Source organism: Fonsecaea pedrosoi (genome assembly GCF_000835455.1).
Source record: "Fonsecaea pedrosoi CBS 271.37 unplaced genomic scaffold supercont1.5, whole genome shotgun sequence".
NCBI classification, from domain to species: domain Eukaryota; kingdom Fungi; phylum Ascomycota; class Eurotiomycetes; order Chaetothyriales; family Herpotrichiellaceae; genus Fonsecaea; species Fonsecaea pedrosoi.
Window position 1 is genome coordinate 3,160,961 of NW_013550611.1, and position 23,786 is coordinate 3,184,746.

Here is a 23,786-nt window from a genome sequence, read left to right on the forward strand (position 1 = left end):
GAAAAGAGACAGCTGTAGGGTTTCTATGGCCGAGTGAACAGGCCCACGCTTAGTAGCACGGATAATTCGATGGTACTCGTGGTCATGTGTGAAGCAAGGTGTAGTAAGTAGTGTTTACTTCAAAGATCAAGACGAGGTAAGACCTGGCGATCCTTTCAACGCAAGCTCACCTTCTGGAATCACACTGTGTAGACGGTAATGATCTTATCTGGACGGCAGCTACATGCGCTGCAGACTAGAGAGTGACATGGAATTCAGTGAAAGCTTGAGCAGCTGGGGATCATAAGCGGGCAGTAATCTGAGTTGGTGCTCAAAGGAAGTGGAAGAAGCTCTGGTGAGTGTGTGCGGCGCTCCCCAAACTCACTCAAAGCTCACCGCCGTGGCCCGTCGCCGCTACCGCAGTCGCAGCCATGGTGTTCATTCTCCTCTCACATTGTCCCATCTGCGCAGTATACAAACAACGCTCTTGGACATTTCAATCCACGCTCTCCCATCATTTACCGAACCTGGAACATGACAACAACTGCCTCCAATCAGACTACCACCGACCATTAATCAGCAGTCTCTTCCGCAAGCTCCTCTGTGGCTGACGCCCCCTGCTCCCCCTCTTGCTGCCCCCAGATAGTTTGCCCCAAGCGGCACACCATTCCAAGAGCACCAGTCACACTGCGAAGCCTCCCCCAATAGCCCCTTGGCTAGCTTATATGAAGTCAGCTGGCCCGAAGGGCCCAAATGGCCCGTAAGTTTGGGCCATGCGACAGCAGGTTCACCCCCAAAAAAGACGGGATTGCATTGAGGGCTCTCCAGTTACAACGTGGGATGGGAATAAAAATCCGAGCTTTCGACCTCGCTTCACGCCTAATCTTGCCTTGCGAGTGACCGCCATATTCAGGCACAAGCTTTTCAGTGGCTCGTTGCCCTTAGCATGCAGGACACCGATGAGGAGGTCTGGAGCCCGACAATGCAACTCCATTGCTGTCGTCTTTAGACCCCGCGTCCACGTTATTTTTAAGGGCTGGCCCGTATTTAACCGCCGGTGTAATATGTGCATACTTTCCACAATGATCGCAGATTCAAAGAAGATTTCCTGGTCGGACAAAAACGAGAGCTTCAAGGATGGCAGAATGGTATATTATATGGCCTCGCTCCAGCTGGAGCGAGGCCTGAGATGATCCAAGCCGTCTTTTTCCAGTACCACAACTTCCAGGGGCAGCGGAATACCGTTCAAACAATCGAGCGGAGGAGTCACTCAAGGTCCGATCAACGATCCCCGCCAAAGATCCCCTCGACGCAAAGCGATTGCCAGAAGGATCAATCGACCGATATAGGAAGGCGATGAGTCGAGGAGGGCATGTCTCTCCTATTCACCATTCAACCTCTCAAGAGGATGCACCTCGCGGAGAGTCCGACTACACTCTCAGACCATCGCATATGAATAATCAAGCTAGGGCCAGCCCTGCACTGCGACTCATCGAGTCGGAAATCAATTCAGCTCGGCGGTCCGCTCGCACGCTGCTCAGAGTCAAGCCGGTCAATTTTCATGCCTTGCCGCTGGATGCTACAATGATGGAGGGCGACACCAACCCCTTGGCAACCATCCAATTCTGTGAGCATCTACGATCCAGGGAGGGAGATTGTTATGCTGAACAGATTCATTCAAGTTGTCGAGGTTTACTGCCCGTCTATGCTGCGTTACCCAACGTTCAGATTGGAGAGCAGAGATTCGAAGTTCATCGGTGCCAATCTTTCGGCAATGATGCAAGATCCCTTGATAACGGCAGCCGGCCTTGCATTTGCTTCTCGCATACAAGACAAACGACAGAGCCGGAAAGTGGTCGGATATTACTGGAAGGCTCTTGTCCTCCTTCGAAACAGACTTGAATCCGACATTCCCAATTCGACCGACGCTATACTGCTTAGTCTTATTTATTTGATGGCTGTTGAGGTTTGTTTCCCGATAGTGGACCACCCGGCGTTAGAGTAACTCTCTACAGGCACTCTCGGAAGACTTAGGGTCGCCTCTTCAGCATCTAGGTGTGATGCATCGTATGATACAAATGCGAGGCGAGCTCAGATCTACCGGCTTACAGGGCTACATCAAGGCCCACATCAGATCGTAAGTTATCGCCTTACACGAACGGCACATGCAATCTAACATGGTCAGCTGGGAAACATTCCTGGGAGGGGTGTATGCTGAGCCTGACCGAGATCAGGTGCCAAAGTTTCCTTACGGCCTGCTTGAATATCCTACACATCCTTTCCACCCGGAATTTAGCCTTACGTTGAGTCGCCTGCCTCTAGGCTTTGTTGAATTAGCCATGTCTTGCAGACTGAGTATTCAAGTGGTTCAAGTTGTGCAGACAAGTGCGCAACTAATGTCTGATCTAATGCACCAGACGCAAGATCTCAAGCAAGATGACAAACTCGCACTTTCGCCATCAACATATCCAGTGTCGCCTCCTCAAGTCATGTTCCTGGCTATTGTAATCCTGCAAAACCAGCACCGGAACATGGTGGAAGAGTTGTTGGCCATTTCATTGCTGGCCGTCACTATCTCAACCGAGACTTTAGGGGAACATATAACGAATGGCTATGGATTTATTCAAACCTTTTGCATGCTGAACTGGGACGTCGATTATGAGAGAGAATGTCGCAGTACAGGCGCCCTGGGACTCGAAGACTTTCTTCTCTGGGCGAAAATGTTACTGTTGGCGACATTCGACCATGACACACAAACCTGGAAGACTGCCAACAAACTACGTCGGGACGTCCCATTTCCAGAGTTCAATCACCTACATTTTGAGGTCTGTAGGCAATTCTTCTGGACTGAGTTGCTGACTCTTTCGCTGGAGCGGAAGATGGCGCAGGACAAAGCACTATCTAGACCACGCAGCGACGACGATCCAGGCAGCTAGGAAACTCACGAGCAGCAGATATGGAGGGGAAAGGCTGCACTGCCTCAACTAATGGCATACTTCTTCAATGGATCAAGGATGGTATATTGTTTTTCTATGCTGGCCATCCAAACTTCTAGGCACCCCTGAGGGCTCCTATATCTGCCATATATTGGGAACAATGAACAGCCTCTTGACCTCTGATAGCACGTCGCGCACCTTTTTTGCCAGCAATATAGAAAACTTTATTGGAATCAATTCGACCAGATGAATTGATGCGACGTCCTCGGATCAACCCAGGGTGCCTGATCTGGCTGATCTGGCCAATTATGTGGCGATTTGCAATGAGGCATGAGCTGCGCACATCAGGCAAGGAGAGACCATTGAACGGACAGATAAACTTGATCAGGCCTGAGGATTCCAACGGCACGAATAACTAGCAATGCGTGGTTTTCTCACTGAACTCTTGCATCAAACTTTTTCATGTGTAAAAGTTCACGTGCCCCACCGTAAGCCCCAGCCTCGTCAGTTCCAGCGGCGGCACAGCGAAGATGTTCCGCGCGGCGCTAGCGGTAGGGTTCGCTTAAGCGGATATTGGCTCAACCGCCTTCAATAAACTCCACCTAGCCATGTGTGATAGCGGAACATTGCATGTGATAAGTGTACAAGGCAGTGAGGCAGCAATTGTAAAAGGCTTGGGATCGACAGTCTCCAACTGGATTGACAACTCTCTATAAAATTTCGGCAGAGGAGCGGACGCACAAGATCAACCCTGAGGGATTTTGTAGAATATATGTGAGACACACACCTGGCCCATCGTACTTGGACTTCTCTATACCACATCACTTGAACGCCCGAGACATTGACACTTTTTTTACACCTTCTTTTTTTAACCATTTTAATTTTCAAGAGACCGCCGGAGACAATGGGGTGCATGTTCTCCAAGAAACTCCGAAAGGAGATTGAGGAGGAGGAGGACAACCTCCCACCGCTCGTTTTCGAGCCGGTGCCCTTCCGCCCTCCCGCCTGTCCTCTCCCCGACTGCAAGCCAGTCACCAAGGAGGCGAGTGAACCTGAAAAGGTCACTGCGTCCCTCGTCCTTCGCTGGCTCAAAGCGTTGGACGAGAGGGACCCAAGTCCCTCCTTGGTGCTGGAGAGGAAGGCAAGGGAGAGGCCACCGCTGCCACAGATGCGGTGTGAGAATTGGAAGAAGCTCGAGCTTGAGTCGAGCGACTCCCTCGTCTGCGAGTGCTGCGCGTAAGTGAATTTTCGTTTGGCGTCTTCCGCTCCGCCCAACTCAAAGGATGCTGACTAACTGGCTTGGCAGAGACAAGCGTGTTGCGCCTCCGCGCAACCCAAGATACGCTTGAAGGAGCTCCCCTTCCAAGACTCGCTGGCTGCACGTCTCTTCTGCTCGGTCCTCTCTTCTCGGTCCTCTCAATTCCTGGTCACAACATTTCACAGTCACACTCAAATCACACCCTTACCATCATCATCATGGACGAAGCAAAGACTCTCATCCGGACGGCAGTGCGCACTTTCTTCCCTCACCCTAAACAGATCATCATTGTCGACGCCATCCTCATGCACTCAGTTCTACAAATGGACGACCTGAACATTCTCCTGAACTCTCAGCCCAAAGACATCCGCAGCCTACTCAACCCTCTGCGCACTGCTCGGCTTGTCCAGACACAGTCCCGCAATGAAGCCAAGATCGGCTCTACAAGACCCTCGTCCAGAGAATACTACTACTGTCCCTTCCACCCCGCAATCGACGCAATCAAATACAAGATCGCAAAACTCCGCAAGAAGGTGGAGGCGATGTATCAACAAGATGAGACCAAACGCAAAGACTGGCGCTGTCCCCGCTGCAAGGCAGAATATGAAGAACTTGACATACTCGACAAAGTTGGAGACGAAGGCTTCTACTGCGACAGATGCCATGCGACGCTGGTCCAGAACGAACAAGTCGCACTGAAAGACCGCGGCAACCACGAAAAGATCAGAAAGCTGAATGATCAGCTCAAAAAGTTTGACGACATGATCCTCAAGATCGATCGGACAGACATCCCCGAAAACGACTTCACGTCAGCGTGGGACCGAAAGAAAGACGTCCCCCGACCGCAGGGAAGTGGGAAAACAGACACATCAGAACAGTACGTTCCTCTACAGAGAGGCAACAGGTACTACGACTACAAGAGAAGCGGCCCAGACATGGTCGACGTTAAAAATCTCACCGTCAACCTGACTAGTGGTGAGGAGCAAGAACGTGAAGAAGCAGAAAGGAAAGAAGAGCGCAGAAAATTCCTCGCCAAACAGAATCAACTGCCAGTGTGGTATACAAGCAGTGCAATCGGGGCTACCACCAATGGAACCGCCACGGCTGCTACCACTCCAGATGAAGATGACGCCGGAGGAGAAGAAGATGCAGAGGAAGAGGAAGACTTTGAAGATGTGGATGTCAAACCAGAACCAATTAATGGCATCAAGAGAGAGTATGAAGTTGCCTTCGAAGGAGACTCTGAAGAAGATGAAGAGTTTGAAGATGCAGTCTAAGGACAACATGGATCGCATCAAACCAACCAAATCAGCCCAACAGAACTGCAGATGTGACTGGAACCTGAGCTGGGTTTTTCCTTTCCGCAGCATGGCAAAAGCATCAACGACAAGCATCATTACACGTATTGTTATGGCGTGTGGAAAAGACCAATGTTATTGGCACAGCATTCTTACAACATTGTTACTGAAGGAAAGCATTCTTACAACATCGTTACCGAAGGAGAGGCATTGTTACTGCAGAGCAAAAGCCATTCTTACAGCATTGTTACCCAAAAGGGAAAAATGACATTATTACCAGCATCCTTACTTACCGACACGCAAACACCACCAACGCCACCAATCACAACATCATTATCACGGCATGGGCATTTTTATTGAGCAGGCAACCAGGAAAAGGAAAAAAAGAAACACGCATATTGTTAGCATTGGCATGGGCATTGGGTATCATTACGGATCATGATCATGAATATGAACATGACACAAAAGCTATTATTACGAATCAATGAATGAATGAAATGGAACAGAGCACTGGTATCGTTATAACGAAACAGAGGCAGACGGATAGACAGTGTATCAGTATCAGTATCAGTATCAATAATACAACAAAGTATGATCAAAATCATTTCGCTTTCGCTGCTGTAATACCTACCTCTCTAGGTATTTGGTTCTCGAACCCCCATTTCCCATTCACGATTGCTTTATGTTTTCTTCCCTTTCATTTCCTCGCCCTTTCATGCTCTACCTACTCGGATCGATACCTAGGTGCTTAGCTTGTTCAGGCAAGTCACCTACACCCGTACCCAGCGAGACAGGACTGGATGCATCACCTGCCCAACAACAAGCCCAAGATCCACCCGCCGATCCACCAGACCAACAAGCCGGCGACGACGACGACGCCCGCGACCTTGAGCACGGCGACCTTGTCGCCCTGGCGCGCCATGCGGGTCAGCCGACCCGCGCTGCCGCGGATGTTTGTGCTCATGCTGCTAAACACCTCGTTGGTGTTGTCGAGCGTGCCCTGGCTGCGCGCATTGTCGTAGATGTCGAGCGTGATGTGTTTGAGCGCCGAGGTCTTTTGGGAGAGGGACGAGAGGAGGGCGTTGTTTTGTCTGTCTCGCCGCAATCAGTGTGTTGACTTTGGTCAAGGGTCTGGGTGTATCGAGGGTGAGGGAGAATGGACTTACTCTTCGCGCCCGTAGGCGTCGGCCATTGCGGCGGTGGCGGACTTGGTGACTTTTCCGGTGTCCTATGTTCTTGGACTTCTGAGTCGGTGACAGAGGCAGCCCTCACGAGGCCGATTCCCCCTTGCTTAGGACTAGGACCTTGAAGCCGTATGAAAGGGCTAGATATGATGCCGCTCGCCCTCGACCCTGCGCGGTTTCGCAGACACACAGGCGGGCTAGTGTCGGCTCTCGTTTGTTCTCGCCCTTCTTCCCCTTCTCTTTCTCCCAAGACTTTGTCCTCTTCTTCACTTTCGCGCCGTCAGTTCCGTTGTCTTTCCAAGGTCTCGGTGGCTGTGGCTGTGTCTGTGATTACGGCGACTCGAATACGGGGGGGGGCCGGGAAAGGAGCGCAGCGGATGCCCTTGGGGAAACGCAGTTAACTCCGTCGAGGTCGAGTGCGCGTGTGAGTCTCTGCTGCGGAGGCTAGGAGGGAGAGAGACACAGGAGTTGTGATGTCAGTGAGTAGTGTATCAAGATTAAGAGTTCCTTTGCGAATAATGGAGAGGTATCAGAGGCACTTGGTGACACTTTTGGTTGCGGAAACGTGCCGCCTCGCCTCGCCTCGCATGGCCTTGCCTCTGGCGCAGGAACGGCGGTAACGGGGGTCAGGGCGTGACTGGCAATGAATGGTTAGGGTAAACCTTACATACATGTAGGGTACAAATCAATACCTAGGTAATTCTCGGTGTCTTGCAGGATGCCTCAGCCTCGCATCTACAACACTTTGTAACGAGAACTGAAATCATGATGCACCATACAAACCATCAGCCGTTGGCCATCTTGCTCGGGACAGAGTCTCAGACACTCGGTATTCGCGCCATCTCAATGACCCTCTCTATATATCACTCATCTCCCGTTAACATGCATGCAGCCCACACGATACTGTGTGGTATTTATCCGGATCTGAGCAAAGTTTGTGCATTCCTCCATCTATGTACAATTTTCTAGGTGGAGGGACCATTCCTATCCTCCCCTCCCCTTCCTAATCCCATCTGATAAGTCAGGACCTGGTCCTAGCAGATGTCATGTCGAGTTTGATGTGTCAAAATATTGTAATGTCATTTCGAGATATGTGATCATACCGCTCCTCAAGTTGAAAATATTCCTTCACAAATACGCATCCTTCCTGCCATCCGCTATGCTAGAAATCGACGAGAGAAAACCCTCCAAAGACATTGGGAGAGCAACGGGCCAAAGTGTTCAGCAGTATATCTTGTCCAATATCAAAGCGGCGATACTGCCAGTTGGCTTGAAGAACAAGTCGGGACGCCTTTTCTTCGACCTCGCCGAATATTACCACATATCGTCGTCATCATCGTCCAGCTGGGACCCGCCGTGGCGTGAGCCCCCCTGTTGTACGTGCTCTTGAAGTTGATTGTTGTTATGGTACTGATTATATGCACCGGCACCACCGCCATATGCCGAACCATTACCCTCGACCGTGTGCTTGCTTCCCCTCGAACTTGGCCTCGAGCTGCCAGCGTCGTAATCATAGCCAGACGAATCACCCGCAAAATCTTGTTGAGAACCATATGACTGCTCTCCTTGGTACGATTGAGGTTGTTGCTGCTGCTGCTGCTGAGCTTGCTGCTGCAAAGAAATTAGCACGAGAACCTCCATACTGCCTAACCTGAAGTACTCACTTGTTGATATCGCTGGTATTGGACATATTCGTCCGGCTGCTGCTGTTGGTCTTTCTGCTGCTGTTTCCGCTGCTGTTTGGCACTCGTGGGTAGATTCATTTGTGGGTGCATCTGCTGGACCTTGGCCAAATAACTGTACATGAAATTACTGAGGAGCACCTGCGAGTACAGGGCTCGACGAGGATTGGCCAATTTAATATGTGCCATGCGATAGATGGCCCTTTCTTCCAAAATCGAGAACCTGGTCCAATTATAGTCGATGTCGGGTTTCAATTCTCGGTACGGCGGCTCAGGCGACAGACCTCGGTCGCGGTGTTTCTTTGAGCTGCTTTCCTTGTCTCCCTTGCTCCTCTTGCCGCCAAATATCGAGGAGAAAAGGCCTTCTTTTTCCTTCTTGTCACTCCCTGACGCTTTCCGTTGGCTTTCTTTTCGGCGTTCTTCATCAAGCTTGAGGTGTTCCCGATCTAGCACCAGACTTTCACGCCCTCGAACACCCCCATCAATGGATGTTTGGAGCAGATCAAGCCGTGTATTGTCGTGTTGTTGTGGAGGTTTGGAAATTTTGGCCTTTGGTTTCTCGGATTTGTCTTTGTCTCCGTCTTCTTTTCCCAGCAACCAACTCCAGCTTGACTTCTTGGTCTCTTCCTTCTTTTTGGAGTCGGCTCTCTTATCCACACTGAGGGTCGGGATAAACGAGAGATTGCTAGTATTTGTGTCATTTCCAGGCAGAGGTGATGGCTGTTCGAGACTTTGGGAGGGTTTTGTTTGTGGCAATATCTGATTTGCTGGGGACGGTGTTCGGGGTGTAATGGTCGGTAAAGACCCCCTGGACGGCATCGACGGTCTTTGCGGGGAAATGGCTCTTGTTCGGCTATCGTCCCGAGAAGAAACCCTCTCGGGATGTCGCACTGGCTGTTGCACGGGTGGGGGTGTCATCGAAGAGGACCGCGGAGGCTGGACAGACACCTGTGGCGCTTCAAGGGGAGGCGGAGTCTCAACAATTTGTGGCACGGGCTTTCGCTCGAAAGAAACGCCCGTCGAAGGAGGTGATTTTGGAGGGGGTGGTGATTTTCGCGACTCAGGTATGCCTGCTGCTGTTGGCCTTTTCGTTTCGTCGTCATTGCCGAACCTATGATCAAACGGTGTTGGTCCAGAAGACCCGCCGCTAGAGGACGAGGTTGCTGGCCGAGAGAAGTTTGTAGGAGCAGTCCGTCCGGAATTTGCTGTGCTAGATACGTCCTTCAAGGTCTGCGCAAGGCTGGGACCCTCGACGGATATATTTGGCAATGGAGGAACCGCAGGGATGCTGGATTCGGGCGACTCAGGTCTGCTGCTCGAAGGGCTCCCAGCCGCTGCCCTTTTCGCGGCTCGTTGAGCGTAGGTGCCTCGATCTCCCCTCCCTTTGACACTTCCACCTCGTCGGTAGGTTGTTCTTGTCGACCTTTTGAGACTATTGCCCGGGACTGATGGTAGTATTATATCCGGGGTATCGTCTTCTGATGAAGGATCTAGACTTGGCCTCGACAAGCCCGGGGTATTCGCAACCAACGTTTCCAACTCTTGCAGGTTTGGGTCTAGAGGCGCCGCCCGGCGTGACTGTGATTTTTTCCTCTCTAATCGTTCCGCACCATCTTGGTACCCCACAGAACTATCGATCTGGCGTGATAGCATCGATTTCTTTCTGCGCAAGCCAGAATTACCTCCTTCGGCACTTAACGAGGAAGACCGAGACGAGGTTGGTGTAGTAAAAGCCGACAGTTCGCCCGATCTCCTTCTGATTTGCTCTGCTTTGCTTTCCAAAAACGTCTTGAATTCCTTCGGCGCAAGTTCTGGGTGTAATCGAGCCGGAACCCAGAATAATCGAGAGGAGTCGTCTTCACTCGAGGTGGGTGACGGAGCACTCGGCATGCCGGCCGCATTCAGTTGGGGCAGGTCTGGGTCGTCCGTTGCACCCACATGCATTGACATGCGTCTCAGGGCTTGCAAATTGCTCAGCTCTTGCGCCAGACCTGCCGGGCTAGACTCGTAGTCAATATCATTTAGTGGGAATGGAGAGGTGGCGGTATCCGAGGACGAGCGCTCTCGTGAGCCCGAGGCCGACGATGATGTGCGACTATGGTGTTCCCAGGAATGAACTTGACCAGGGGACCCTCGGGAAACACCGTTCGATTGTGCGCCAGCATGGTCGTCTGGCATATCTCGGTAGGGCAACTGTTTTCTGGGTATAGACGGCGTCCTCCTCGGGGTCACCACACCCTCCACGTGGTGGCCATTGATTTTAACTTCTGATTGTGAATCCGCATTCTGATATGGGCTTGAATAGGAAGGGTGCTGCTGCTCTTGCTCGGAATCGTCATCGTAGAGGTATCCGATGGTTTCGGTAACGTGGTGATTCTCATCGCTTATCGACAATCGGGGCAGGTGCCCCCTTTGGCGGGCGGCGAAGCTCGCGCCTGTGTCTCGACTGCGGGTTGAGGTCTGTAAGATTCAACCATGTCAGTTGGTCTCTGTTATAGTACCAGAAAAGGTATCGGATCCTCCTCGCTGGACCCTGGGCCCCAAGATCTTGCAGTCGCCCATCTTTTGTACAAAGGAAGCAATTCGACGAACCTGCATGGAGCGGACCGGCTGCGGCTACAGATATCCAGGACTGAAGTTATCCTGTATCAGGAGCGCGTGCAAACACAGGCTACAGCCTTCCCTCCTAACCCGCCTCCTGCGCGCAGTGGCCGACAGGTTGGTGCTGCGGAGGAGACTCCTTTAATCATCGGAGTGAAGCAGGCAGTGTTCGGAGCGAATAGAACGGCCGAAGAGAATGGTTCACCGTTGGGCAAAAGTTGGAGGTAACTGGGCGTTATCGAAAAGCGGTTTTGGTAGTGGTGGACCAAGTTGCAACAATTGAGATCATGGGGGATGATCAACGCGGGAAGGAGAGGTGCTCGGTGTGTTTGCGGCGGCTTGTACCCAGGCACCCAGGCACGTAGCCCTCTGTCGGGGGTCCAAAGACAAGGCTCAGAAGATCCGGATGTGCAGGCGGGCGCTGACAGGACGAGACAAGTGTGTGGTGGTCTGGTTACTCTAAAGGAACTGTCAGTTGGGCTGCTAAAGGCTGCTAAATGTAGAGTCGTGGGTTGGTGATGTGCAGGCAAGGCAGGGCAAGGCAGGACAAGACACAGGGAGGATGGGGGGATCATCGTAGGCAAGTAGCCGCGCTCTTGTCAGCCAATGGTGGAATTGCTACCCCGTATCCCTGTCAAATCGCCAGGGATCGCCCAGACGTACCAGGACGTGCTTGGACGTGCCCGTATTATTTTGTGCTGTGCCCTGATCAGTGGCGCAGGTGGGCCTCCTACTCCTTTATCATTCGTCTGCTCTCTATCCCTCCCCTTCCGCCAATCCACCCATCGGACAAATGTCACACTTGTCGTTGCTCCTGACTTGGCGGAAGGTTTATCTACATTCCGTCATAGGGAGGTCCAGGTCTTAAAAATCTGTATAGTGCCTAGATAACATGGGAATTTGTTTTTCGGGTCCTTTGCCAGCCCTATATTCGTCGAGGGCATTCCTCTAGTCGTCCCCAGATCTCATAACTATTCGTCTCGTACCTCAGCAGAGGCCGACTGTCCTCATTGATCCCTTATCAACCCCATGGATTGTCAAAAGGATCCGATGCGCCTCCAAATCCCCCATTCCCTTTGGCTTGTGGAGCTACTGGTGTCTGCGTCGTAGAAGCTGAGGTCCATCCCCCAAAGTCCTCGTCGGCTGTGACAGAAGCCTGTCGCACTGGTTTGTTGCTCGACGATATCGGCTCTCCCCACCCTCCATGGATATCATTGGGTGTAATGTGTGCAGGTGGCTTCCCCAATTCGACCTTGGGCTGTGCTGGCTTTGCAGGTGTTGGTTCGGGCGCCGCCCAAGGACTGCTATCATTGCCTGAAGCCCACGGGTCAAACATTGACGAACTGGTTTGAGCGACGGCTGGTGCTTTGAACGGTTGAGGAGCCGGCTTTGGCGTTGGATCAGGCTGTGAAGATAGATTGAAAGGAGAACTAAATGTCGAGCTCGGATTGATAGGTGACGACACTTGCGGGGCGGGAGCGGGAGCGGGAGCAGGTTTGGGTGGTGAGACAGGTGTCGAGCTGGCAAAGCCTCCAAAATCATCAGCCGCAAACAAATCAACAGGAATAGACGTAGCAGATGGTTTGGGTGCAGCGGCGGCCATAGGCTGTGGAGGCGGGGATCTTTGGGTAAAGGAGAAATCCAGTCCATTCGACGCCGATGGCGAGGTGACAGTGGCTTTGGCAGCGGGTGCTTTGGAGGGAAGCGCATCGAAGAAACTGCCACCACTCAGGGGAGGTGGCGATGTCACCTGGGGAGCGGTTGGCGTGGCTTTCGGCGCTGCAACAGGGCTGGTCAGACTTCCAAACGCCGAAAACGCAGAGGCTGGCTGCGGCGCGGGAGGTTTTGTGGTGGTTGGATTAGGGAAGCTCAATCCGCTAAAGGCATCGGCAAGACCTCCGAACGCATCTTGCTTCGCTGGAGCGGGTGATGTGGCCAGTCCACCAAATGACGGCTGACGGTCATGCTGGGGTTGAGGTGCTGGTTGAGGTTTAGGTGCAGCAGAATATAACGAGAGGATTGAGCTCTTCAGGTCTCCTCTACTGTTTGTGGAAGCCGAAGGATTGGATGCTGCACTCGAAGGTCGACCAATGCCACTGGAGGATGAGCCTCCAAAAAAATCTAGTCCAAGCAAAGAGTCTTGTGGCTTCGCAGCGGGCTTTGGAGCCGGAGCAGGCGCTGCTGGGCCAGTTCGCGTGGGTTTCGAGTCAGGAATGTCCGCTGTATTGGGCCTGACAGGGGGAGCTGGAGCGAAGTCGTCGAACAGATTCACATTTGCAGTCGGCCGAGGCTGCGGAGGCGGAGGTGGTTGAGTAGACGCTTGACGCTGCGAAGCCGACCTCTCAATTTTGGCCTTCTCTTGCACGATATTCAATGGCATATTATCGTCACCTTCGGCGTCTAGCGTTGAGGGATCAGGCATGGCCCCGTCCATGACCCATCTCTTGGATTCGTACTTTGTACGTATGAAGTTCTCAATCTTCGCCTCGGACGGCACGTGCCCTGGTGCCAACTTGGCCTCCCAGTATTTGTTGGCTCTTGAGTTGCCCCATTTCAAGACACTCTGCAGTTGTTCGTCTGTCCAGGCATCCAGATCAACCGACTTGACTCGGCTGATGTGAGTGCCCATGCCTCGATGAATGCCCGAGCATCGAATGCAAATGAACACCCCAAGATTCCAGCTCGCCCATCGTGGATGCTTGTTTCTTTTGCAGTCAGCGCAGACTTTGTTTCCTTCCAGTTTGACTAGAGCTTTGAGGGTCTGGGCATTTTGGGCCGCTCTGTCATTGCCGGGCCGTCGAGACATCGAGGTTCAAGTGGTCGTGACAACGTGTTTGAGGGGGCGAAACTGGAGTGCACAGTTGTTGAGGTGCACGAGGGCGATGTCTGATGGTATGAGGGCTTCCCGATGGTGTGAGTGCAGAGTCAAGACACCTGCTGGTTCACGTCAGAGGATGGGATCGTTCGGCCAGGGTATTCCGCAACGACGGATAAGATCCCAAGTGGTTGTTTGCCCGCCGAGTTGGAATGACAGAATTGCAATGTCAGCGCCCCGGTTTCCCAAGACTAGTGGGATACGCCGCTTTATTTGAAGATGCCCAGTCTGCACGTGAACACGCGTCAACATCGAACGACCTGTCCTGCCGCTTTTCCTTTCAATTCTCTGCTTCTATCATATCCCTCTCACCTGTGATACGGTCTTGTCTTGTCTCAAGGCTATGGGCTAATGCGTGGATCTAAAAATGATTCTGGCCACCCCTCTCACGCCAGACGGTTTCTGCAAAAACCCTCTCTCTGACGGTCAGCCCTTTCCGACCAACTCCAACTTGATCACACAGGAGGTGTCATGCTTCAGACCGCTCCCATTGACACAGTGGAATCTCTGTTGCTTCGTCCACCTTTGCTCAGAGATATCCGAAAGACATAGCGTGCACTCGATATACCTAGTTTGTCAGTCTGACAGGTCCTCCCCCCTATTCCCTTACCTAGGTATATGGCCCTCCCCCCCCCCCCTCTGAAAATGCCACCATTTCCCCAAATTGAGTTCGCCAGGCGTTACGCAAAAACCAATAGCCTTTTTTTCCGCGACAGCTCTCTCATACGGGAAAAGAAAAGGAGCAGGCATCTATGGATTTCGTAGGTAGTGGCACCTGGATGCTCGCTCTGCCAGTATATGAATTTGTTACGCAGTGGGAGATGGAATCCCCGATGCTTATGCTTATGCTTCTTGAGTAACGGATGCGTGCGTGGTCAAATACAATATGTATCGAAGAAGGGGTCACGACGGCATGGCATGGCGTAACCGGAGACATGGTAGGTTCTCGTATTTCTGCTTCGCTCTGTCGTTCTCAAAGAAAAAACCCTGTGTCCGAATAACAAAGAGGAGTGTTCTTTGAGACGGGTACTTATACTACACACAGTATACGTGACCATCAAAGCCCCAGCCTGGCGTCCTCCCTTAGTTGGATCAACTATTCGAACACAGCATACAGCATACAGCATACTTAATGCCCACCGCCCAGCACAGTCCCCGAATTATCCCGGCACGAGAATGCACCACCTATCATGCAATGTTAGCACAAATATAGGCTACTGAGTAAGAAACGAAGGGGGCCAACTCACCGACTGTACCGTTCCTATACGCGTCGAGGATACTCTGTATGCTGCCGTAGGTGCCGCCAACGCAGAGGAAGGCGCCCAGCAGCATCAGCAGGATGTGGGCGGCGTAGATGGCCTTTTGCACGATAGTGCCGCTGCGGTAGTGCGGGTGGTCGTACATCCAGATCCAGGCGGGGACCATGAGCGCGAGGGGCGCGAAGCAGAAGCTCCCCGTGATGGCGACGAGGTAGTTGAACACGGGGATGGCCTGGGCCAGGATGAAGGCGATGGCCGCGAGCCCGAACGTGCACCCCAGCCAGGTGCCCCAGTGCACGAGCGAGTTGGACTGCAGATGCTTGGAGCGGCGCAGGAGACGCACAAACAGGTATTTCGCCGCCACGTGGTTGTAGAAGGCGCCGGACACGATCAGCCCGATGAGGCCGATGCCGTAGCAGACTTTCTTGATCGTCGGGCCCGCGGAGCCCAGGGCGGGTGCCGTGATCCAGTGGCCGCACCAGGCATAGATGACCGAAGCGAACGTGATGTAAGAGGCAGTCACGAAGGACATGCACACGTAGAGGGCCTTGTTGAAGTCTTGCGGGCGGCGCATCTCCGCGATGACGGGGATGAAGGCTGAAGTGCCGGCCGAGGAGACGAAGATGGTGGTCGTGGCGACCATGCCGCCGTGGAATGAAGTGGAGCTGATCGCGTGGTATCCGAGGTCTGTATTGAGGAGATGTTAGCACTTTCCAGAAAACAAGCAGGATCGAGACTGTGATAAAACTCACCGTACACCCCAGTTTTGGGGGCTGCAGCTGGACGGTCGACCTGGGTGACGGCAACGACCAGGATAAAGACGGCTACATAGATGGAAATGAAGCCCGCCCAGCCGACCCAACCCAGATTTTGAAAGGTGCGGATCGAGGCTGACATGGCGACGATGATCATGGAAACGAAGGAGAACCAGACGGTGCAGGCGCCGTGGTCGGAGAGGGCGTTGAACGCGACGCTCGTGCCGTTGATACCGGCGCCGGCACACAGGACCCATGCGATGATGTAGAGCCCGCCGATGAGCTCCTTCACAATGGGGCCGGCCATGACTCCCACCATGTCGGCGACGGAGTGGCAACTCGGGTGCTTGTTTCTGAAATCGCCCTGGATCTTGCCGACGTAGCAGTTCAGCATGCCGAAACCGAGCAGAACCAGAGCACCACCGACGGCACCGATCTCGTACATGGCTGCCGGGATGCTCAGGACGCCGGTGGCGAAGAGGATCTTCAGGAAGAGAATGGCGGCGCGTGGCCAGGTGACGGTCCGAAAGTCGACGCCATCCTCGGTGATCTTGAAGACTTCTTGTTGCTCCGCGGGCTCCTTGACGATTTCCTCGCTGTCACGGCTAGGAATGGTATGGATCTTTTCCGGGTCCTGTTTGGTGTCCTGCTGTGTGGTGTCCATGATTGCACTGGGGGGGGAGTATTTTTTTTGGCAAGGACGTCAAGATGGATGGAGTGTAAGAACGACAAACCGGGACCCCGGTGATATGGTTCCTAGACACTGTATTTATACAGGGAGGCAGAGAGGAGGTATGATAAGACCCATGAGTTCTAGATATGCGCGGCGCAACGGTCGAGGCATGGAGAGAACGCTTGACCAACACCCCCGCCAAAACTGGTTGATAATGCACGGAGAGTCGCCTGTGTCGAAGTGGAAACAAAATGGATCTTTCCGAATATGGGAATTTCCTAATGAGGTAATATCCGAGACGTTTGGCTGATACGGTCGCTGTTTAGCGCCAGGTCTATCTATGTACATCGTCAAAGACTCGTGCGGCCCGGCTGACTGGCAAAAAAGGGGGCCTTCGTGCTGATCCGATGGTTTATGCACTTCATCTGCCGGAGATACTCGAGCGCGTGCACGCGACGTTGAAAGCAGGGGGGTTGGTCTAGAACTCTTTCCAGGCGTTTGGACCCCCCGCCGCCGTCTCCCACGCGTATGCTACTCGGAGCACGGTCAACTCGTCCCACCATTTGCCAACAATCTGCATGCTAACGGGCAGTTTGGTTGGAGTCCCCGCAAGGGGTCCCTCGGTAGGCTCGAGCATCCCCACAGGCATGGCCAGTGCAGGGTGGCCGGTCTGGTTAAACGGAGCTGTATTTCCGGTCAGACCGACTTGTTTCTGTAGCTGCAACAGTGGGTTGCCTGTTGCACCTGATTTGCCCAGCTCAGGGTGTGATTTGGCCACGAATGGCAATGTTGGTGAGATCAAGACGTCGTACGTCTTCTGCTGCTTCATCTCTTCGAGTTGAGAGTCAGTGACAAATGTCGAGATTGCCGACCAGTCCCCGAGCGCTGCATCGTAGCCATGACGCGCCTTGAGTGAGAGATTTGTTGCTTTCCCAAACAAGCCCGGGAATTTCTGCATGTCCTGAGCGTAGACGCCGTTCAGGTAGATGTTTTTGGTCGACGGGATGGCGTTGTCCCATTTGTCCTGAGTCATCGGCCAGAGCTTCTGATTGAGATCGTTGAGTTGATAGCCTCTGCGGCCTCCCAGCGCCAGTGTCTTGTTCACATAGCCTCCCAGCTTCGAGATGCCCGTCCAAACCGCACTGGCCGTCGCGTGTGCAGGGACGGACACTTCTTCCACTTCTGCACCGAGGCTTCGAAACTTGTCGGCAGCAGCGAGGAACAACTCCTTAACCCTAGGATCGAGCATAGGGGTGCGGAGACCCTCCGCCAAAATCCCGATCTTCATACCTGTTAGGTCTTGAGGGTTCTTCTGTCCGAGTAGAATTTCATGATAGGCAGGAATCTTGTCCGGTGCAGGGGCACCGTATGACCGATCATCCACATAGTCTGTACCTGCTATCGCCTTGAGCAGTCGGGCATTGCTGAGGACGTCGCGTGTCATCGGTCCCATGTGGTCATTCGTAGGTTCGTTACTGCCAGCGCCAGTCCAGGGGATGAGACCAAAGGTTGGCTTGAACCCAACGATGCCGCACCACGCCGCAGGGACTCTAATGCTCCCGCCTTGATCTGCCCCTATTGCGTAGTCCACGCCTCCATTCTCTGGGCCAAGAGAGACCAAGACTGCCGAGCCGGACGAGGAACCCCCCGAAGCATATCCCTTTGCGTAGGGATTATGTACGAGTCCCGTCGACGCAGTATGCGATGTCGCCGAATGACACAGATTTTCACAAACTGACTTGCCCAGGATGGTCGCGCCCTGTTTCAACATACGAGTGACAATAGCGGCATCAGTGCCCGGAGTATAGCCTGAAAAGAAGTTGGTGCCAAGCAGCATTGGAACGCCCTCGACCGCAATGCAGTCCTTCAGGGCCACCGTCTTGCCATAAAGGAGCGCCTCTGGATTGGGATTTTTGTCGGAGATCTCACACCTCCAAGCCCACGCTCCATAGGGGTTGTCCGCGGGCTCAGGAAAATGGACATTCCTCCTTTCAAACCTCTCATGATCAACTTGTGGGACGTAGTCTAGAATGATTGTCAAGTCAGCTAGCTGCGGTGATTTTCGTGGACATAGTATGAATGTACCTTCGAGTGCCATCAATTTGGCCATAGAATCATGGTATACGGCCAAGAGATTGACATACTCTGCCTTTTCCTCATTTTTGATGGAGACTCCGAGGATTTCGCATGCCCGGTCAAGGTCGTCCGTAGTCACCGGATTATCCTTGGACACATCGAGTGAAAAAACCGACATTGTAGTGGCTCACAAGTTGTGTGTCGTGGTTTTGAAACCACTATGATAGCCACGATACTGGTGCCGGTTGTGGCTTTGTCTTACAGATAAAGGCCTGCCAGGATCATGAACCTTCTTATTGTGAGGCGATGATAAGACGGATTTGGAGATGCATGCTGCAAGGGCAAAAGAACCAGCATTGGGATGGATGTGTGGGGGGCCCTTCCACGGAGATTGCCTTGTATGGTTTCGCCGCCATACCGAACCCGATACTTCATTACGGTGGCAATGCATGGAACCCGTTTTGATCCCGTGCGCTTTTTAAGAATCTCACCCTGGGGAGATAAGGCGGCTGAATTGGCATATCCAGCTCAGGATCACGGGCGAGCAATTATATCGAAATCTTCAAGCCACCAGCATCATGGTCAACCTCGATCCCAAATACGACATACCGAGAGACTTGGAGGGTAAGTCGCGCAACCAAAGTTGATGAGATATAACATGAGTCTCTGATTTCTGTGGTCAGGCTATGGTGAGGAATCATTCGATCCTCAATGGCCAAATGGAGCCCGCATCGCCGTGTCATTTGTCCTGAATTACGAGTAGGTGGGAAATCTGTTGCACGGGACTCATGCTCAGAGCTGCAGAGAGGGAGCGGAGCGCACCTATCACAACGGCGACGGGCATTCCGAGCCATATCTATGGGAGAAAGGCGCATCGGGGGGCTTCAAGGAAGGCGCCCCCTACGTCAACGCGGAATCCGAGTATGAATACGGGAGTCGTGTTGGCGCCTGGCGGCTTTTGCGTCTCTTCAAGGAGTTTGGCTACCAGTGGACGACATACGCCGTTGCTCAAGCAATGCAGCTCAACCCGACCTTTGCAAAGGCTTGTGTGAGAGATGGCCACGAGATTGCAACGCACGGCCTTCGTTGGCTCGATATATGGGACTACGATCTCCAGAAGGAGAAGGACTATATTATTCAGAGCTTGAAGGTTCTCAAGGATGTGTCTGGGGAGATGCCCGTCGGTGCCTATTACGGACGGGGAACCCCCAATACTAAAGCACTCTTCCCAGAGGTATTCAAGGAGGCTGGCAGCGAGATGCTCTGGAACTCGGAGGCATACAATGATGACGTTCCATATTGGGTCGATCTACCCGCAGAGAAAGATCTCCCGGACGAGCAGAAGAAGGGTATGCTCATTCTCCCCTACAATTATGATTGCAATGGTAAGTCCCCCCCAGTATAATAGTGAACGAGCAGAAGACAGTGCTGACGGTCAGGCAGATGGAAAGTTTCACATGAGTCCAGGTAAGATTTTCTCAGGACATTGGACCAGCACAGCTGACCTTCCCATCAGGCTTCGTGGGGAGCGACATGTATGAGAAGTATTTGAAGGCCACATTCGACATGCTATATCGCGAGGGGGGGAAGATGATGAACATACCGATGCACAGCCGCATAGTTGGCAAGCCGGGCCGTTCGGAGGCTTTGCGGAACTTTATGAAATACGTCCAGGAGCACGAAGGCGTCTGGGTAGCGACAAGACGCGACATTGCGAAGCATTTTAGGGCAAAGTTTCCCTACAGGCCAGGACATCGAGCATGACCATACGCGGTAGGAAACGAGAGGCAGACAGTGGGGCAGTGGAGGTTTTGTAATGACCCAGCCAGGTCTAGGCACGTATATTACCGTATTAGGTAATATCTAGGTAGGTACATACTAGGTAGCTAGAAGCAGCCGCCAAGTTTTGAGAGGAACGAGGCTCGTCAAACGTCTGTCATCTTACAAGGAATATATCAACCAAGTGAGTTCCTACAAGGTCACTTTGGTCTCGTTGTGCTAGTTAGTCCGTCAGATCATGGCCGCCGCCGCTCCTGCTCCCCCGGTTCCCCCAGTTGCGGCGACAGCCCCTGCAGATGCTGTTGTGAGCCCCGAAAATACAGCAGTTTGGACCGACACCAGAGAGCCACCGACTCTCGACTCGCAGGACCGTGCCAGCTCGGCCCTTTTCACGCCGCTTGCCATTGCCAATGGCCGGATCCAACTCTCCCATCGAGTTGTCATGGCGCCCATGACGCGCAATCGGGGGGTTCCTTTATACGTCGGCAAACCCAACCGTGCCTGGGGTCACGATGAGCTTGGTGCTACCTACTACGCCCAACGAACGACCCCCGGAGGCCTCATCATTTCAGAAGGCATCTACCCTACGGTCGAAGCGTCAGCGTCACCCTGTGCGCCGGGATTGTTTCTCCCCGAACAGGTCGCCGGCTGGAAAGCGGTCGTCGACGCCGTGCATGACAAGGGTGGCTACATCTACGCTCAACTCTGGCACGCAGGGAGATCGTGCTTGCCTCATTTCACCGGCGTGCCCGCACTGTGCCCCAGTGCTACGCCGTTCGAGGGGAATCACAAGTCGCGCTACGCTCCTCCTGACGATGACAGCGGCGCACCAGGTCGCGGAGAAGGCATCACAATGAGCGATCATCCGCCAAAGGAGATGACCCACGACGACATCAAGCGAACTATAGGAGCTTACGTGGACACAGCCAAACGTGCTGTGTTTGAATGCGGATTTGACGGCATCGAGGTCCATGGTGGCAATGGATATCTGGTTGAGCAGTTTCTCAGCACCAACATCAACAAGCGGACAGATGAATACGGCGGCACTGTTGCTGGGTATTGCCGATTTCCCCTGGAGCTCATGGAGGCTTTGGCGGAAGCCGTTGGAGGAGACAACGTTGCTCTCCGTTTATCCCCTTTTGGTCTCTTCCTGCAGTCATATGGCGAGCAGAGAATGGAAATCTGGTCTCATCTATGCCAACAGCTCAAGCAGAGGATACCGACCATGTCGTACATCCATTTCATCGAGCCACGATTCGAGCAGATCATCGACCCTGCCACCAAAGACACATATCTGAAATCCCTCGGAGACAACATCAGCCTCGAGCCTTTCCGCAAAATCATGGGATCGACCCCATTCTTCGTCTCGGGCGGTTACAACGACACGAATGTCTGGGGAGTGATCGAGTCTGGCTCAGCCGATGCGATCAGTATCGGCCGCTACTTTACGTCGAATCCCGATCTCGTGTCTCGCCTGAGACGCGGCAAGGCGCTTACAAAGTACGAACGCGACCGATTCTATTGGGTGCCTTTTGACGAACGAGCCCGTGGATATACAGACTATTCGCCTTGCGAGGAATGATGGTCCGTCATTACAAAAACCTCGTAGTTGGGGCGAACTGCCGTGCCCAACGTACTAGTGCAGCCTCCAACGGGGAACTCCAACTGGAGCGCCCACGAGAAACGTGGTCCGTGCCGTAACAGGAAATCACCGAGCTTCTCTCCGGTTATCTAGAACCATGTGGAGGGCGGAGAAGTCCAGCCATGCTTGTCACCGGTATTATTGGGGGATGTCAGATTGACAAATGCCCACGAATCCGCGAATCCACGAATGTTTATCGTGGTGAGCCACCTCGGGGAAGCAATAGTTTCCTACGAGGACGCTATCAGGTAGCCAGGTAGCCGGGTATCCGAGGTCGTCCACCGCGGGGCTCGATAATCAGAACAAATGACAAACAATGATATGAAATCAGGGCCGCCGCCGCTTGAAGCATTTCAGATTTAAAAAAGGGAAATACCACGAAGGGGAAATACCGCGAGTACGACGTCCAGGCCAAGACCAAGACCACACCCAGCCGGTTTGTGAGTGTTGAGGAGTTTCCTAGACCAGTTCCAAGGAATCATACAGTACCCTATCTACTCCGTACTCTATCTCTATCTCTATCTCCCTCTCACCCCTCATCTTAACCACTCGATACAGCCATCGTCTTCCACCACCAACACCACCAACAACAAAAAGAACAGTAAGAAACAACAACGACCATAATATTTCCGCCACCATGCCCGACGTAGCACCCTACACATGGGACGCCCACCACGACTTCCCGCGCGACCTGGTGGGCTACGGGCCCGACCCCCCGGCGGCGCCGTGGCCCAACAAGGCCAAACTGGCGCTCTCGTTCGTCATCAACTACGAGGAAGGCGGCGAGAACTGCGTGCTCAACGGCGACCCGACGTCCGAGGCCGCGCTGTGGGAGTCGGCGGGCCGGTACGCGCCGCGGCAGCAGCAGCGCGCGGTCAACGTCGAGAGCGACTACGAGTACGGGTCGCGCGTGGGCGTGTGGCGCATCATGTCGCTGTTTGAGCGCCTCCGGTTCAAGTGGACGCTGTACGCGGTCGGCAAGGCCGTGGAGGCCAACCCGGAGGTCGCGAGGCGGACGGTGCGGAGCGGCTCAGAGGTCGCCAGCCACTGTTACCGTTGGGTCAATTACGAGGATATGCCCGCCGAGCAGGAAAAGGACATGATCCGCAAGGGCCTCGAGAGCCTCAAGGTCGTTACGGGGGAGTATCCCGTCGGCTGGTACTACGGGCGGCTGTCGAGTCGGAGCCGCGCGCTGGTCTGGGACGTCTACGACGAGATGAAACTGCCGCTGTTGTGGCAGAGTGACAGCTACGGTGACGACATCCCCTACTGGGTCGACGTGCCCGCAGAGCAGGCCATGGTGGCCGAGGGCAAGCGCACCAAGAAAGACTGTGTCGGCATGCTGATGGTGCCGTACACGTACGACGTCAACGACTTCAAGTTCCACACGCCGACGGGCTTTGGCGGGCCGGGAGATTTCTTCACCTACTTGAAAAACGCCTTTGACGTGCTGTACGAGGAGGGCGAGCAGGGGAAGCCCAAGATGATGACCGTCGGCCTGCACTGCAGAATCGTCGGCAAGCCCGGCCGGTTTGCCGAGTTGAAGCGGTTTTGTGAGTATGTCGCCTCGAAACAGGACGTGTGGGTGTGTACCCGAGGGGAGATTGCACAGTGTTGGCGGGAAAACAGGCCATACGAGGTCGGAAAGCTGTAGAAATGGGAAAGATTTTGCCATGTAACGAAGAAAATAAAATATGGCTCGGATACGCCTTTTGCTTGCCCTCCAAGTCCAGTCCAATGTTTCGCCATGTCGTAGACCATGCGAGGGGTCAGAAGGGGAGAGGGTACA

The 23,786-nt window shown here is 53.5% G+C and overlaps 11 protein-coding genes across 11 annotated transcripts; 6 read left to right on the plus strand and 5 right to left on the minus strand.

Moving 5' to 3' along the window:
* Positions 1–1,753: 1,753 nt before the first annotated feature.
* Positions 1,754–2,915, plus strand: Z517_08619 (uncharacterized protein; the record flags this gene model as incomplete). The annotated part of the gene is made up of 3 exons (XM_013427134.1): positions 1,754–1,945; positions 1,995–2,116; positions 2,165–2,915. 3 exons carry the CDS (start codon positions 1,754–1,756, stop codon positions 2,913–2,915), a joined length of 1,065 nt encoding a protein of 354 aa, XP_013282588.1.
* A 904-nt stretch (positions 2,916–3,819) lies between these two features.
* On the plus strand, positions 3,820–4,264 carry Z517_08620 (uncharacterized protein; the record flags this gene model as incomplete). Its single annotated transcript, XM_013427135.1, has 2 exons — positions 3,820–4,151; positions 4,222–4,264. 2 exons carry the CDS (start codon positions 3,820–3,822, stop codon positions 4,262–4,264), a joined length of 375 nt encoding a protein of 124 aa, XP_013282589.1.
* A 127-nt stretch (positions 4,265–4,391) lies between these two features.
* Positions 4,392–5,450, plus strand: Z517_08621 (uncharacterized protein; the record flags this gene model as incomplete). Its single annotated transcript, XM_013427136.1, has 1 exon — positions 4,392–5,450. The coding sequence occupies one exon, from the start codon at positions 4,392–4,394 to the stop codon at positions 5,448–5,450; it is 1,059 nt and encodes a 352-aa protein (XP_013282590.1).
* Positions 5,451–6,276: 826 nt separating this feature from the next.
* Z517_08622 (uncharacterized protein) lies at positions 6,277–6,663 on the minus strand (the record flags this gene model as incomplete). Its single annotated transcript, XM_013427137.1, has 2 exons — positions 6,277–6,562; positions 6,638–6,663. 2 exons carry the CDS (start codon positions 6,661–6,663, stop codon positions 6,277–6,279), a joined length of 312 nt encoding a protein of 103 aa, XP_013282591.1.
* Positions 6,664–7,969: 1,306 nt separating this feature from the next.
* On the minus strand, positions 7,970–10,935 carry Z517_08623 (uncharacterized protein; the record flags this gene model as incomplete). Its single annotated transcript, XM_013427138.1, has 3 exons — positions 7,970–8,266; positions 8,320–10,797; positions 10,930–10,935. The coding sequence occupies 3 exons, from the start codon at positions 10,933–10,935 to the stop codon at positions 7,970–7,972; spliced, it is 2,781 nt and encodes a 926-aa protein (XP_013282592.1).
* Positions 10,936–11,959: 1,024 nt separating this feature from the next.
* Positions 11,960–13,744, minus strand: Z517_08624 (uncharacterized protein; the record flags this gene model as incomplete). Its single annotated transcript, XM_013427139.1, has 1 exon — positions 11,960–13,744. The coding sequence occupies one exon, from the start codon at positions 13,742–13,744 to the stop codon at positions 11,960–11,962; it is 1,785 nt and encodes a 594-aa protein (XP_013282593.1).
* A 1,198-nt stretch (positions 13,745–14,942) lies between these two features.
* Positions 14,943–16,491, minus strand: Z517_08625 (uncharacterized protein; the record flags this gene model as incomplete). Its single annotated transcript, XM_013427140.1, has 3 exons — positions 14,943–14,998; positions 15,061–15,759; positions 15,825–16,491. 3 exons carry the CDS (start codon positions 16,489–16,491, stop codon positions 14,943–14,945), a joined length of 1,422 nt encoding a protein of 473 aa, XP_013282594.1.
* A 487-nt stretch (positions 16,492–16,978) lies between these two features.
* On the minus strand, positions 16,979–18,754 carry Z517_08626 (uncharacterized protein; the record flags this gene model as incomplete). Its single annotated transcript, XM_013427141.1, has 2 exons — positions 16,979–18,525; positions 18,586–18,754. The coding sequence occupies 2 exons, from the start codon at positions 18,752–18,754 to the stop codon at positions 16,979–16,981; spliced, it is 1,716 nt and encodes a 571-aa protein (XP_013282595.1).
* Positions 18,755–19,154: 400 nt separating this feature from the next.
* On the plus strand, positions 19,155–20,340 carry Z517_08627 (uncharacterized protein; the record flags this gene model as incomplete). The annotated part of the gene is made up of 5 exons (XM_013427142.1): positions 19,155–19,200; positions 19,260–19,335; positions 19,381–19,961; positions 20,020–20,043; positions 20,093–20,340. 5 exons carry the CDS (start codon positions 19,155–19,157, stop codon positions 20,338–20,340), a joined length of 975 nt encoding a protein of 324 aa, XP_013282596.1.
* A 253-nt stretch (positions 20,341–20,593) lies between these two features.
* Positions 20,594–21,937, plus strand: Z517_08628 (uncharacterized protein; the record flags this gene model as incomplete). The annotated part of the gene is made up of 1 exon (XM_013427143.1): positions 20,594–21,937. One exon carries the CDS (start codon positions 20,594–20,596, stop codon positions 21,935–21,937), a length of 1,344 nt encoding a protein of 447 aa, XP_013282597.1.
* A 697-nt stretch (positions 21,938–22,634) lies between these two features.
* Z517_08629 (uncharacterized protein) lies at positions 22,635–23,651 on the plus strand (the record flags this gene model as incomplete). Its single annotated transcript, XM_013427144.1, has 1 exon — positions 22,635–23,651. One exon carries the CDS (start codon positions 22,635–22,637, stop codon positions 23,649–23,651), a length of 1,017 nt encoding a protein of 338 aa, XP_013282598.1.
* Positions 23,652–23,786: the final 135 nt, after the last annotated feature.